The following is a 16364-nucleotide window of genomic DNA, read 5'->3' as shown; positions in this document are numbered from 1 at the left end:
ATTTAGGAATGGGTAGAAATAGAGGTAAGCGTTTTTTGTGTTCAGGGTGGTTAGAAGTAAAAACAGCTAAGGGGTTTTTAAGGTTCAGGGGTGGGTAGAGGTAAACAGTCAAGAGTTTTTAGGGTTCTGGGGCTGGTAGAAGTAAAATAGGTAAGACTTTTTTACGGTTATGGGCAAGTAGAGATACAGGCAAAGGGCAGTAAAGGTTTTTAGGATTCAGGGATGGGTAGAAGTAAAGGGGGAAAGGAGTTTTAAGCTTCAGGTGAAGCATAAATACTGTTAGCAGAATACACACAATTGCATTGGCTGGCCATAGCAGGAAGTGAAGGTTGCAGCTGCCATTTTATGACTCGGGGACTTGATTCCCATGTCATAGAAAACTAAACAAAAAAGCGATACAGGGGTAGGTTATGGCTACCCTGACCCCCTGGTACCTGTGGGTCAAACTTCAAAGATTTTTTTTTTTGCAGTACCACAACACTACTGCAAGGTTCAGTGCAGCCCGATGTAATTTTACAGAGTACTGCAGTGCCATAAAAAGGGGCGGGCATGGAGCACTGCAAGACAAAGGGGGTTGGCCAGCAATAAGGTGTTGGGTGCCCCCAGGGTGCTGGGCGCAGGAGGGCAACCCCATGCACTTCATCTGTGTGTGGTAGCGACTTGGAGGCCTGCAGGGATTGGGCAAAGGAACTGGCTGCATTTAGGTATGGTTCGAAAATATTACTTCACGTTAAAGAAACTGAAATGTACTGAAAAAACAAAGGTTAAAGGGACACTAAAGTTAGGTGAAAATGTCTTTGAACATAATATCTTATGCTAAAAAACAATGAAGTTCACCAGTTATACTTGTGGTCTAAAAAACTGTGGCAAAGGCATGCGTTCTAAACGGTGACTCCTGTAACCACTCCTATTTGATTTCCTATATTTCTTTTTCTCTATTTATTTCCATTTCTGCCATTCTCTCTCTTGTTCTGGGTGAAAAATAAGTCCTGATCCCAAAACATAAGTGCATGTTCCCACCAGCTGCAAGCCCTTGCACAAATTAATCATTGCCTAAAACTACTCATAACCTTAACTCAAACTCATACCTAACCATGACATTCACTCCACCTGACACTCACCCTAACCATAACACAAATCATTACCCTATTCCCTAACAGTAACCAACATTTTCATACATAAGGAGGAGCCCATAAGTGCCACATGGAAACATATTACAATATAAAGTGATTATTCTTTGGCAGCATTATAACTAATACAACTCCAACAGATTAAGCACTCGTTATGTATCAATATGGATATACTACCCACATAGGAATATATATTAATAATCCTGCTTGAGACACATAAGATAGTAGAAGAACAAAAGATTGGAGAAGATGAGGCGAATTAGATCTGAACGTTCTCAAAATGGCGTCCGTAACATAAATACCTTGCAAGAGTCGCACATACCAGCAATAGTACGACTAACTAGATAAGATGTAGGGAATTGAAACTGAACACTTTCTAAATGGCTCCCGTTAAACAAACATTAATTGCTAAGATAGGATGAAGGAAAAGACATAGAATACCCCTAAGATGGCACCCATACGGGGCCTTACGATCACACGTCTCATCATTGCAGCTCCCTTTCCTTCCGGGTACTTAAATAGTACTTCCAGTATTGGTGCGAAAGGCGCAGCTGGAGATATAACGGTGTGAGACGTGGACTGAACGTGATTGTGACAGGTGGGAGTTAATAGAATCTTAGAGGACACATTTGAATTTGTGTATTAGCGGGGGGAGTAAATTGCCTAAGGGAACATGGAGTGACACATAAGTACTGTCCCTTTTCATTAGAGACTTGGAAGGTAAAACAACAGAATAACATTGGAAAATGGAAACATATGAATCTGAGAAAACAATAAGAGATTGGAATTGGTAAAACATATTCAGTATAACTGCCAGGCAGGAATTATAACCGGATATAAGGTAGGACTTCCAGAAAGAGACACAATATACATTCATAATTTGTGGTTTAGATAATAGTGAGACAGAAACACTGACCCCATGAATGATTAATTGCCATACAGGTGTTTGGTGCACATGACAAGTAGAAGGCAGGTATGAGCCAAACTATACAATTGGGTTGTAACAGGGCAGATTCTGTATGACCACACCCCAACTTTGGAAATATGACTTAGACTCACGAATACGTGTTTTGGTGTTATAAATAATATTTATTTCATTAAAGGTGGGTTATGAATTGCACCACGGCCCACATAATTACATGCATGTACTCTGAGTAATATGAGTCAATCAAAGCGGACTTGTATTTTCATATTATACTTAGGGTGTTGGATAACATCCAATATAGAAAGGGTGTCAAGCAAAAGTATAAACAATGACCCTATATATTTCTTTAGCAGTGTTCTATTACACTCAGGTGAAGGCTTTTGGTTTCCACCAATAATGTAAGTATTAATATGAGGTGTGTATGCTTACACACTACAACCCGAAATATCTCATTTTATTCCAGCCCTGAAGAAGTCATGGGAAATACCCGATACAACAAAACACGTGTTGGCTGGGAACTTTAGAAAAAAGAAAATAAATAACAAAAGACAGTAAATTCTAAAATTGTTGTGTATTTTACATGTAACTGAATTTGGGAGTCTTTGCTCTGGAATTGAATTATATTATTTAGTTGGATCAACTTTGGTCCTAAAATTAGGAGGCTAGGTGATTCCCTGGCCCGGACTGGCCATAGCGGGCACCGGACAATCCCCCGGTGCGCCGCACGGGTGGGGGCGGGTTTTGGGCCCCTGGGGGCCGTTTTTGTTGCAGGGCAAAATCGGCCCTGCAACAAAATCTGCCGAAAACCGGCCCCGGCAAACTGCTTGGCAAAGGCTAGATGCATAAAGCCATTTAATGCTCGCAAAGCCTGTGATTGTGCTAAACCACATAGTTTGTGAGCTCTAAATGGTCCTTTTAAATGTACTAAACCTATTTAGCGATTCAGTAACAGGTTCTCAAAGAGCAAAATTGATTTAGAAAAGACTCTTCCCCTTTGTGAATGTGAACAAAAAGTTACGCTTGTTGGGAAATAGGCAGTTGTCCAGAAGACCACTCCTGATTCTCAAACAAACTAAAAAAAAGAAACTTTTCTTTTAACTTACAGCCCAGTTCCCTTTAAGGATAACGGCCTACTTTTTTTTTTAAGTTTACTTAATTTAAATGTGATCACAGACATGGTGGCATGCTGACCCAGGTATTCCCCAGCATCTATTGCTGCATCCAATAATAACGTTTCTCAGGTTGTGCCCTACCTCATGAATACTGATCAGGTAAGTCAGATTGCAACCCACTGCAAATCAGAATTTTGTTCCCTGACTTAATAGTGTATAGGTCTGTTCATAAAATGCTTTTTCATTGGCAAAATTTCAGAGTGCAATTTGAGACCACTATTTATGAATGAAATTGTGCACATCTGGCACAATATGCCAGATGTGCCAAACTTTTTTACGGTTGTAAACTAAGGGATTCTTTAAATTTATGGACGACTAAAAAGATTTTTACTATGTGCTAAATCTATTTTAAGAGTTGGTAAAATGTTAACAATTCCTGAATTGTGTTTAGAAATGGATTTATGAATCACAATTTGGAAGAGGCATGTCCTGGGAGTCCCTTCCAAACTGCAATTCCTAACCATATGTATCAATGGTTGACGACCATAATAGCAGTTGCAAACTATTACAGTTACCAACCCCCAACATGGGGTGATAACTGAATTTGAAAAGGAATGGGTCTCTGTTGGACTCCTTTCCAATTGTGACTCAAGGAAAAAATTTGGGGAAGTAGAGAGTGAATCACTCCAACTCTCACAAAATCTTATTAAAAAAGGATTTTTTTTTAAAGCAGCCCATTTCCTTTAACCCCTTCACTGCTGGATGTTTCCCCCCCGCGCTGTGCGGGGGTAGGGGGGCCACGCACGGCGCCACTGTGCTTATGACGAGCTGAGCTTGTCATGAGGCACAGTGGAGCTGCACTCGTGACGAGCTGAGCTGGTCACGACCACATCCGTTTTGGAACGTTCAGCACAGCGTGGAAATTATCCCCGCGTGCGAACGTTCCTACGGCCATGACGAGCTCAGCTCATCATGAGTGCAGCTCCACTGTGCCTCATGACGAGATAAGCACACAACGGGTTAAGGAAATTGGTTTGGGGCAAAAAAAAAATCGTTATTTAAAGCGTTCACAGACATGGTGGTCTGCTAACCCTTGCAGGCCAACATTCCTGTTATTCTGAGAGATCGGAATGAGTCACAATTTGCATACCTAATGAATATTAATTAGGTAGGAAGGTCTGTGACCCACTCTAATGCCTTATTTTTATTACCGACCTCATTAGTACCTAAGTCGGTTTGCAAAATAAGTTTCTGGTTGCAAAAATGTGTCACAAATTATGGCTGTGTTTTGCAAACAGAAAGATAGTACTTTAGTCCCCAAGGGCCAGATGTATCAACATACCCTTTTGCGATTTCTAAATAGCGATTTTTAAGGAATCGCTATTTAGAAATCGCAAAATGGTATGTATGTAGAAATCGCTATTTTTTTGCGATTTCTTAAAATTCCTTAATTGCGATTAGCAAATTGCTAATCGCAATTAAGGAATAATTTCCCATTCATTTCTAAGGGCCAGGAGGCCCATAGGAATGAATGTGAAATTATTCTCACTTTGCGATTCGCAATTTGCGAATCGCAAATTAAGAATAATTTCAAGGGTGCAGGGGTGTCTCAAGAACACCCTGCTGCACCCCTGAAAATGACATGTGTGCGCATATGGCGCACATACATGCCCTAAGGGCATGTATGAGCGTCACATGCCACCTTTACAAATAGCATAAAGTGCATTTGTAAAAGAAATCGCAAATTACCACCAACTACAAGTTGGTGGTAATTTGCAATTTCTTAGCCTAATTTCGCATTTCTTAAATGGTTGATACATTGCATTTAAGAAATCGCAATTTGCTTATGCAATATTAAGGAATCGCAAAATTTGCGATTCCTTAATATTGCGAGGCATTTTTCTTCATACATACCATTTTACTATTTTTTTAGTCGCAAATGCTGTTTTTTAGCGAATCGCAGCGTTTGCGACTAAAAAATAGCTTGATACATCTGCCTCGTAGTCTCCAATGTTATTAGAGTCCTTTTATTGATCCCCAACATTCTTGACTCAAAAAAATATGCTACCACTTCATTGCATGTAGTATTGGCCATCCAATGCACAGCTTGGGAGAATATGAAGTTCATTGCAGCTTACTGTTTGAAATGGTTACTGGGGCCTAATGGTGTCATCTGGTTTCTGTTGATCACTCGGGTATGGTGTGCCAAATAAAAATGGACTGAGATACAGCCATGAATAATTACCAATGGTTGAGATTAATTCAAGCATTCCATCAATCAATCTTTTGTGTACTTCAGTGTGATGCCCTAAGTAGGATGGGTATCCCCAGACTTGGGTCCTGTGCACACTATGCCACTGGAACCAAGCTATAACTCACTGATGACCCTAACAAAGATGAAACCTGATTGGGTTGCTTGTGTTCCAGTTCAGGGAGGAAATGGCCTTATAGTTCAGGATGGACTGATCCTATTGGAGCAGAGGCAAGCCTGATTTGCATAAGGCTGGGTCAAACATGAGGCATGGTGTGCAAAATGATGATGTACTGGGATATGGCGCTAATTACCAATGACAGATTAATTCAAGCATTCCATCCATCGCTTTTTGAATGCTTCAATTTAGTTTCTGTTAGCATATATTGAGTACAAATGACCTTGTTTTTTCTCTGCACTTAAATGGTCTTTGTCCAAAAATGTATTTACCATAATTGGACCCACTGGAAAACCATTTAAAACTTGTCTTTTGGATTTTCCACCAGGGCCAAGTCCTGATTATAAACTGGGGCTGTCTGCGTGTAAACAAACATGTATTAATAAACTCTTGGGCTAAACTTAGACTATTCATTGCATTCAGGGTACATACCAGTGGCTTCTTCTGAAATGCTGCCTGGCTTTTTTCCCTCCTGACTTCGTCCTCCAACAGATGGCTTCCTTGTGTGACTTTTTTTTTTCAGAGGTGAAAGTGTTTACCTCGGAGAAGCCAACAAAGCCGGTCTTCATACGTCGGTGGTACTTAGAAAAAATAAAAGATGCTTCTTGGGAGAGCTGTTAAAAATACCTGGCGTGTTCTGGCCACGTTCCTGCAGTCGTTTAGCATAACTGGAGCCCGGCTGCTGTGCTTTCTCTGCATGCCTCGCCAGCTGTCCCCTTGGGAGCTCTTTCACACCTTCATGGTACAGTGACGAGGCGCTGGCGCATTCCTGCAGCTAGGACATTCCTGTACAGGACGGGCGCCCACTGCAGGGCGAGAAGCATCAGTGCGGCCCGGCGGAGGGTCTCGACGCCTGGTAATAAGCAACATACCAGAAGCCAAAACGCCTTGGGGGGAGTTGGAGCCGGGCTTCCAGCGCTATACACAACGAGACGCCGTATCTCCATGTCCTGCTGGAGCTCCCAGCAAAAACCAACATCCCTACAGGAATTTCCATAGACCCTCCACACACACAACGACATGTATGTGGTTTTCAAAATCAGCCTGTACTTCTGGTGTGGGGTTGAATTGTCGTGCAGTTTAGTATTTAAAATGTTTAAAAGCATCCATGCCGCTTGCTTAAGCATGCAGGTTGTTATACCCTTCTACGTTTTCCAACTGCCGTAGTGCTCAGCGTTTCCGGTGGTACTGCTTACGTTTTCCTCCATTTTAGTCTAAACAGACCACCAAAATGAGTTTCATCCTTCGCCAATGTTTTTAAAAGTGGCGTTGAGACACATGAATGCGGCTCAAACCATCTCTGTTGTCCGAGGTAGGATTAAAAAAACACCGGAAGTTTATTTGGAAATACCTGCTGCACAGGTGAGTTTCGACGTCTTGCATATATGAGCAATGAAGGCAGCCGCCGGTAGCTTCACTGCAGGTTCGAACTAGGTCCAAGCTCTCGCGGGTGCTGTGCTGCCTGGTGGGGCTTCCATGCGCTCTACAGACGGCGCTCAGACTGTACTCAGTTATTCGTGTCTTCTTAACACAGTGCTCCCCTTCTTAGGGAGGAGATCTGCCCGCCACCCCTCCGCCGCCTCCTTACACCACCTGCGCGCCCTGGGCCTGTCTCGTGTTCATGCCAAAAAATAAACGGTATCTAGTCATTAAAACCATCAATGCTGCCTAAAAAGGGGACGGGAGACACCCCCACTCTGATGTGGAACGTCTAATTCCTTTCTAAAGTCCCCCTGACAGAGGTAAAGCTGGAATTCTGCCCACTAATATTTCCTGTGCAGTCACCTTTTTTTGCAGAAAGAGGTAAACCCTATGGCAGTTGGAAGTTCACTTTTAGCTGGCAGATTGCGTGAAAGGGAGGAATGCCAAACAATCTGCGCACTTACGGCATAGCTCAGGTCTATATTTAACAACACCCAAAGCTGCAAGAATGCAGTGTGGTCGGAGAACAGAGGCTGAAAAATGTTAAAAACGCAGGCTACTGCTATACCAAATATGGAAATAATGTTACGCCTAGCTAGTGATTCACACATCTGGAAATACTTACTGCCCTGGAGAGAACAGACCCCAAGTCTCCTCGGCAGCAGAGGAAACTCCGTCACAGCGGCTTACAATGCCAGACCCCAAAAGCTTCAGAGAAGGGTTCGGGATATAAGGCAACGTGACACCACCTTTGGACAGTATATTCATGGTGGGGGGCAGGGGAGTGGGCATGTTACTGTCACTTTTTGGGCATTTAGCCAATGTGCAGTAAGACTTCAGTGCTGCTCAAATTTTTTGGGTCTAGGTTTTGTTGCTGTCTGTTGTCTGTTGCTGACAATATACCTAGAATGGGCTTTGGGTACCCCTTTCGACCACTGGTTTCTTTGACCAGCCTCTTTTAGCCCTTGCTTGAGACTTTGTCAATAAAGTCTTGGTTGGCACAGTGTAGTATTTATACCTCATCTAAGGTTATTGGTTGTTTCACTGTATCCTTTCACCTCCACTCAGTGCTTGTAAGACCTACATACGGAACTACTTTACAACTATATAGGGTGACCAGACGTCCTGGTTTCCACAGACAGTCCCAGTTTACAGAGAACTGTCCTGGTGTCCTGATGCTTTTGTTAATTTTTAATACATGTCCCGGTTTTTGGGACAAAGGTCAGGTCATTTTATGAAGTCTGAATTAATTAAAGTAATGTATCTGTTTCAGCCAGACAGCACAGTCTGCTGTCTGCTCCCAGCAGTGAGACAGAATGGGAGGTGGGTGGAGGGGGTGGCAGGGTTGTGGTCAAGCTATAGCTAATGTTATGCATACGTAGTCTTGTGTGTGGATAGATAGATAGATAGATAGATAGATAGATAGATAGATAGATAGATAGATAGATAGATAGATAGATAGATAGATAGATAGATAGATAGATAGATAGATAGATAGATAGATAGATAGATAGATAGATAGATAGATAGATTTATTTACAAGGTTACCCAAAAAAAAAGCGGGAGAGGACAGGTATAAAAGTGAGAGTAAAGACCTTAGTCCTTCTTTTATGTCTGACCTGTCCCAGTTTTTGCTTTTCGAAATCTAATCACCCTACAACTATAGCCAACTATAGCTCCCTGCTTCATCTTGCACCCTCTCGTGTCTCACTCTGATGTGCTGATGCTGCATGCGGTAACATTTTAAAACCAGGCCTATTGGCTTTGCCAATCCTAGTTCTTCGTGATAATGCAAAATTTAAGGGCACTGTTTCCCAAAATGGTCTTTCCCTGATCTGACAGTTGTTAGCAGCAGACATATATGCCGGGTGCCTGCTTGCAGGCTTCCCTCTGACCTTACAGGTGCCCTGCGCTCGCTTCACTTTTACTTGCAAACATGTCTCCAGCTGAAGTAGGGCCTTAGCTGCCCCAGGGTGCGGCAGGCAGGTCGCGCTGCTTCACAAGTCTCAAATGGGGACGCTCTGAGTCGGCGGGAGGTGGCACACGGCCCTGGAATGCATTGAGACAAAGAGTACATTTTTCCCCAGGGCTGTCATGGAAACTTGTCCATTCTTTGCAGGATTCATCGGGTCTCCCTCTCTCTGGTAGAAAGCTCAGATAATTCCGGCTGCAACTGGTTTCTTATGTCATTCATTGCTGTTTATTGGTGCCAATTAGTTTCAGTAGGTAGGTTTAATAAACTGGAAAAATGATCCAGTGTGCTTAACCCTTGTCTACTGTAGTCTATGTGGGTCCATGTTTAAAGTTCATATGTAGCAACTGGAATTGGCCCTGCTGACCTCGCGGTGCTGGAGTGGAGGTGTGTGGGTGTGTGTGTGTGGGGGGGGGGGGGGGTATTATTTAGCCGATCAAAATGCGTGCCATGGCAGGGAATAAGAAACAGTTAAACTCAGTCAATGCCACTCTGATTATCCGAACAGAAATAAACAAAAAGTAACACTGTTAATTCTCAGTTCGCAAATTTCCCTATGCCGATTGCCTTCCAATGAAGTGATGGCTACTCTATGGGAAAGTGTGAAAAAAATGCATTTGAGGCACATAAGCATGTTTTCCTTATAGAAAGCGCGCTCCTTTCCGATATAGGCCGAGTTGGCCTGTGTGCGCGCGGCACATTAATGCTCGCTATGAGAGCCCCGGGCCTCCCCAGCATTACCCCCGCCCCGGCCCTTCAGACACAGGGAGGAGGTGCAGCTGGGATTAGAGAACCGCGCCAAGGTACATTCCTGGGATGCCGGAGCGCCGGAAAGCTCAGACAGCAACGACGTCACGCTGGCTGAGGCGCACGCGGCGGCTGCTATAAAGGCGCGCGCAGCCAGCGCTCAGCACACAGCTGCCTCGCAGAGCCTGGCGCGAGCCTAAGAGGGAAAGCGAGAGCGCCAGCAGCAAGCAGCAGAACCCTGCACGAGCACGCAGCATCTGAGACCTGCAAGTGCACCCCAGAGAGGCGCAGCAGAGCCACGCACACTTCTCTGCCTAAGCACCGCTGCTCACAAACTTCACCTCAGCCATGAAGCACTCCATGAGCATGGCCCTCGTTCTGATCGGATCCATCCACCTGGTGAGTTTGTTTACTTGCAGAAGGGTAGAATGCCATTAGGGCCCCTGGATACCCAATGTAGGTTCTTATTTTGGGCTGGATGGCTGAACGAGCCCTGGCATGGAACACTGAAAATGGGACCAACTGTGACTCAGGAGGGGCTGAATGCAACTCTCAATTAAGTTCTTTGAGGACCTGTGATATTTAAGAGGATCCGAGTAGAGTACTCGAAATGGTAGCTGCTATCCTTGTAAGAGGCAGTGTTTTAGTGAAGTCTTCTGACGTGCAGATCTAGAACACCGGGTGCAGCTGGGAACAGATGGTGATGAACTGTCAGCGTTGTACTTTGTCCCTTCTCTGCCCCCTTGTCCGTCATTTCAGGACCCATCAGCCCACTATATGAACTGTGACCTCTTGTATCTCTGATGCGAATCCTGAGTCGAATCTTGGCGGGTACGGGGGGGCAGATGCGCTCTGGGCACGAACAAATCCAGTAGCCATGCTCTGTGTGTGTGTGTGAGAGAGAGGGAGGTGGGTAAATATTTCACACTAATGAATCACGAAAAGTATGACGTTCTGTGGGCTGTGTTCACTATACGTTACCTTTGGACACACATATATTGTATTCATTGCAACCAAGTAAACATCTCACACTCCTGCCTGCTCCCCGTGTGTGCTGAATATGCCTCCCCCTACCCCCCCCCCCCCCCCCCCCCGCTGTCTCTGCCTCGAGCTTGGTAAACAAATGGCTGTCCCATGATTGTGCTGAAAGTGACGCCCCCTAAGTCTCTGCTTGTGTGTGCTGAAGGTTACTAGTCACACGTATGCTGAACTTGACTGTGATTTTGACGATAAAACTCTCTGTACATGGTTTTTGGTTGTGCCGTCTCCAGATGTGACAGGCAGCTAAACGAGTGTGCTGCATATTATCAGCGAACCACGACTATGCTTGTTTTGTCTCCCCTGTTCGACGAGCGTGCTATCTGTGCCTGCTCCAAGGGTATGCTTGTTGTGCCCCCCCTTCTGACTGCTCGACGTGTGTGTTGAGTGTGACTGCTCTCCTGAATTGCTGGCTGTGTCTACTCCATGAGAATGCCTGCTCCGCAGGTGTGCGCATGCGGCTGCTTCACAGCCCTGCTTGTTGCCTCTTGTTGATCCGAGAGATGTTGTGTAATGTACCTGCCTCGCCAGACCCTGCCTGACCTCTCCACTTGTCCCTTCGCAGGTGACCTCCATGTGCCCCGCCGAGTGCCGCTGCTCCCCCGAACCCACCCGCTGTGCCCCCGGCGTGGGGCTGGTCCTGGACGGCTGCGGCTGCTGCAAGGTGTGCGCCAAGCAGCTGAACGAGGACTGCAGCCGCCGGCACCCATGCGACCACACCAAGGGCTTGGAGTGCAACTTCGGAGCCAGCCCCAGCGCCTCGCACGGCATCTGCAGAGGTAAGGCGCACGGCCCTTGTATGGCCATCGGCGCTCTCGGCGCACAGGCAGGAAGCACGTGTGATTTCAGCAGCCAGGAATGCAGTGGGACTCTGGAGAGCTCACGTCGGGGCTACTGACGTGATTTAGGGAAAGTTACTACTTACTGGGAAAAGGGAAGTCATTCGATACTCGCCATTGAGTTATGAAAGTACTGCTTACAAGGAGGCTGCCACATGTGGTGGAATTTTGCGAGGGCAATGTAATGTCCATCCATTAATCCCCCTACAAGACGTTCCTTACTGGTGGTAGGAAGATCAGCCTCGGAATAGGAAATCTTGCAACTTGTTTGCTTCTTTATGGACAGTAGTTGTGCATGAATCTACTGCGTTCAGTTTTCAATTTAGGTGCCTCACTTATCTTTCTACAAAATGGCCGAAATTCACTAGAGTTATCATGCTCAGAATATAGGGAAAGTCTACTTGTCAGAATGTTTGTTTACATTCACAAGTGACTAAGCATCTCTGAGTGCAGACAGTCTCTGGAATATAAACAAGGATTACATCGTATTCTTTTCTATTGTGCTTTGTTAATTAACAGCCTCTTTTTAGTTCATTTCTGAAGAACAGTGTAGATAGGGTGTGGGTGTATAAGAACAGTGTACAGCATTAGATCCAAACTGTTTTGCATGTGTAGCAGTAAGACCCAGAAGGTCTTCTAAGTTACCTTATAGAAGGTACTTTGATTTTGTTAGTACCCCATGCAATGTACTGAGCGCTAACCTTTCGCCACTAGCTTAAGCCATTCCACCATTTTAGAAGCCTCCAGAGATCTTGCATTCCTGGTTACTGAAACATGCTTGTCACCAGATAAATAAATGTTCGCAAACTTGTAGCAAATCAGAAAAAAATACTATTGTGGTTCAAAATGCACAGCCCAGCTCATTTTAATTTTTCACTATTCTTTTGCAGCAAAGTCAGAAGGCCGACCTTGTGAGTACAACTCTAAAATCTACCAGAACGGGGAAAGTTTTCAACCAAACTGCAAGCACCAGTGTACCTGCATTGATGGAGCCGTGGGCTGCATCCCGCTCTGTCCTCAGGAGCTCTCCCTGCCCAACCTGGGCTGTCCCAACCCCAGACTGGTGAAAGTACCGGGACAGTGCTGCGAAGAGTGGGTGTGTGATGAGAACAAGGTTTCCCATGATGAACTGGATGACTTCTTCGGCAAAGAGTTTGGGTTGGATGAGTCCGAAGGCGAACTTACCAACAAAAATGAGCTGGTGGCCATCATCAAGGGAGGACTCAAGATGCTACCTGGTAAGTTTGGCTTGAAACAAGCAGAAGCAAATCCAATCCTTTATTGGGATAATCTTCAACATATTTTCTATATAGTGCTTACTACTGCAGTTAAGGCTTTATTAGTTTTATAAACAATAGAACATACAGTTAACCAACTAAAGGATAATCCTTTTATCTACCACAAAATTGTGAAAGTTAGATCTGCCTGAATCTGAACTTATTAGCTTCTTATAGATATTTTCAGCAAGCTCTCAATTTACTGAGCTACCTTTCTGGCTAGTAGTAACAATGGTATAGCATGCATGCGAATAACACAACCAGTTCGAGCATAGAAATGCACAGCTGGCCCAGATAGGCTGTGTTACTTCCATAAACCACATTTGTTTACCCAGCAGAAGGCTGAAAGGCAGAATGCTCTACACAAGGCTGATAGATCATCCTCCCTTCTTTAGACTGAACAAATAGCCCACCCTTTTGTCGCTAAATGCCTCCACGGCTAGTCTAGAGTGGTTAGCTAGACTAGCCACATTTTTGTAATGGTTGAAATCCAGTTCTGTTAGTTTTCACAGCACAAATTAGTAGAAATGAAACTGTGTTTTTTGCAATTTGCTTGGGCTAGGTGAGAATACTAGGAAATGTAACTCCTTGTAAATGGTTACTGTCAACTATAACTCAGGATTTTTCTCAGGCCACCTAATAAAGAATAGAATAATTACAGGCAAGAGGATTGTGGCCTAGCATTGTAATAATCTTGGCATTTATAAATATCCACATAGAAGTCAGGGCTAGTAAATCTTGCAGTGAGTTAGGATTATTCTTGTGGATACGTGGAGGCAGGAAAGAGCGCTTTCTGCCCCCTACTGATACAACTGGTTAAATGCACTTGAAATTGCATCATCTGCATATTCATACCCCTTATCATAAACCTATTTGAATAATCGTATTTAGCAGGCAGTTAATGCTTCTGATGAGCCTTCCATTTATTTTTCAATTGTGGAAAAATTGGGAATTAACCCTGTGTACAACTGTAGGCCGTGTATTATCAAATGAATGGTCACAAATTTATGGTGTGAGCAGAAGAAATGCATGCTAGCTATTTATATGCAAATCCAACTGATATGTACATTACATAATTCAGAAACTTTATATTCATGTTTATTATCCTTTTTTTTTAATAGTGTATAGCAACGAACCACAGAGCTGGACGTTTGACAACCCAAAGTGCATTGTTCAGACAACATCCTGGTCCCAGTGTTCCAAGAGCTGTGGCAATGGCATCTCTACAAGGGTCACCAATGACAACCCAGACTGCAGACTTGTGCGCGAAACCCGAATCTGTGAAGTACGGCCATGTGGCGAACCAGCCCATGCTAATCCAAAGGTAAGATATTTGGTGTGTGCATTTGTGAGGTAGCCTTTGTACCTCAGCGTTTAGCTCAGTTTTAAGCTTGTTTAGGAGTGATCTGTATGCTTGATACTAAACCAGCTGTTACCCTTTATGTTTTTCCAGAAGGGAAAGAAGTGTACGAAAACAAGAAAGGCACAAGCTCCAGTGAGGTTTGCTTATGCAGGATGTTCAAGCGTCAAGAAGTATCGTCCCAAGTACTGTGGCTCTTGTGTGGATGGGAGGTGTTGTACTCCTCAGCAGACCAGGACAGTGAAGATCCGCTTCCGCTGCGATGACGGCGAATCTTTCTCGAAGAACGTCATGATGATCCAGTCCTGTAGATGCAACTACAACTGTCCGCACACAAACGACGCCTTCCCTTACTACAGACTGTTCAATGACATCCATAAATTTAGGGACTGAATGTGATATCAAAAAAAGTAGAGGGTGGCCTGCTAGAGGGCAGGGGCCAAGGAATTACCCAACAATTCAGTGCTTTAAAAAAATCTAGTAAGGCTGGGGTAGGGTCAGAACCGCCATGCATTGTCTTGCACGTGACTCTGCCCACTGACTTACCAGGGGTACTCTACTGTCCTTTTTCCTGAATGTCAATCCAGTCTCTGCCAATTACAGACTCCAGTGATGGGACATGAACTCTGTTGTAGGATTGGTGCCATATTTCTTTGGATGAAGTCAGATCTTGTGGACCATACATGGTGCACTTTTCAACTGGATATGCATACAACAAGAAAGAAATGACACGTTTTTAAAGCTTCACATTGGAGCAGACTGATTGCTTCTTTTTTGGGAGCATTTTATTTGTACTGTTTGTTATATCTGGAACAATTTTATTTGTTTCTAACATGTTTTATAGATTCTGTTAGTTGATCGCTCTTTATACTTGTGAGAAAACAAGTTAGAAGTTACATTCCACCCTGAGGTGAGCACTTTTCGATTGCTCATTGTGGCAGCTACAATGTACACAAAATATCCAAACAGCCAACAGAAATTGTTTCGAAGTGAATGTTTTTTATTTATCAGAATGTAGATTTTTTATTAAATATGTAATACTGGAATAAACTGTAAATGTTTTTAATTTTTATACTCGCTGAATTAAAAGAATTTATTTATGGACTTCATCTTGTAATAAATATTGCCTAATTTCATACGTTGGAAGCAATTCTTTATTTTTGACATTCCTCTCCATGTGTACATCTGAAACAGTTTACTTACATACATTCTAGTATTTTAGGGCCAGGCTAATGGTACAATTGTCATATCAAACTTTTGCAACATTTACGGTAATTTTTCAATATCATTCTGGAAAAAAACGGCTATTTTGTTTGCTCAAGTGAAAAACACGTTGTTCTACTTTCCATAACAAATCTTTTTTAAAGGTAGCTGTCAGTATTAATAGATTACCTTTAAAGCCTGGCGAGGGCACTGGATTGTGTGAGTTGCAAGATGTGTTTGAGTGGCCTGAATGAGAGTATGGAGCAGCATGTTTGAGTCCTTGTAGTTCTTTGGAACACTTATGCAAATTCAAACGCATGGGTGGACAAGAATGTTTCCCCGGAGAGCAGGAGGCAGTTTTCTGTCGTTATTCTTCCCGTGATGGCCTTTGTTAATCCGCACAACCCAATGATTACCAGTACAATGCTGTTATACATTCTGGCATGCCAAGAATGCCAGACATGCCTTCAAGTGAACCTGTCCTCCCGTAACAGCGGCTGTCCTTGCTAGGTTCTGGTGTCCCAATCTGTCGTCAGGCTTGAGTGGATTCCGATGCCTTTCCGCAGGGGCGGCCTTAGGCATGTGCAAGCTGTGCACCTGCACAGGGCCACCAAACCCCAGGGGCCACCACGCCAAAATATATATCCTTAATATAATAATCCTCTGCGGATGGATACAATTTTGCGTGGCGGCCCCTGGCAGGGATTTGGCGGCCTCCGGCTCTGTTCCACTTCCAAACACCCTGACCCCCCCCCCCCCCTCTTCACTGGCCTCCGCACCTGCGTTCTTCCGGGGCCCCCTAGCTTTTCCTCCGGGGGACCCCTACCTACGCTTCCTGCCCAGGGCCGCCATGAGCCTAGAGCCGCCCCTGCTTCCTGGCTTCCTTCCAATGCATAGCAAAGTCCAAGTA

At 44.2% G+C, this 16364-nt stretch overlaps 1 protein-coding gene and 1 long non-coding RNA gene across 2 annotated transcripts in view; one reads left to right on the top strand and one right to left on the bottom strand.

Moving 5' to 3' along the window:
- The window catches only part of LOC144776461 (uncharacterized), a 255002-nt gene extending 247668 nt beyond the window's left edge, over positions 1-7334 (bottom strand). The window contains exon 1 of the long non-coding RNA XR_013600584.1: positions 6029-7334. This is a non-coding gene — a long non-coding RNA (uncharacterized LOC144776461). The remainder of the gene's footprint in view (positions 1-6028) is intronic.
- A 2585-nt stretch (positions 7335-9919) lies between these two features.
- On the top strand, positions 9920-15387 carry CCN1 (cellular communication network factor 1). The gene is made up of 5 exons (XM_078645504.1): positions 9920-10136; positions 11341-11554; positions 12505-12852; positions 14013-14215; positions 14345-15387. Exons 1-5 carry the CDS (start codon positions 10086-10088, stop codon positions 14642-14644), a joined length of 1116 nt encoding a protein of 371 aa, XP_078501630.1. The 5' UTR covers positions 9920-10085; the 3' UTR covers positions 14645-15387.
- Positions 15388-16364: the final 977 nt, after the last annotated feature.

Source organism: Lissotriton helveticus, chromosome 1_1 (genome assembly GCF_964261635.1).
Source record: "Lissotriton helveticus chromosome 1_1, aLisHel1.1, whole genome shotgun sequence".
Classification (NCBI taxonomy): domain Eukaryota; kingdom Metazoa; phylum Chordata; class Amphibia; order Caudata; family Salamandridae; genus Lissotriton; species Lissotriton helveticus.
Note: the sequence above shows the minus strand (reverse complement) of the source record. Positions and strands in the feature narration are given on the sequence as shown.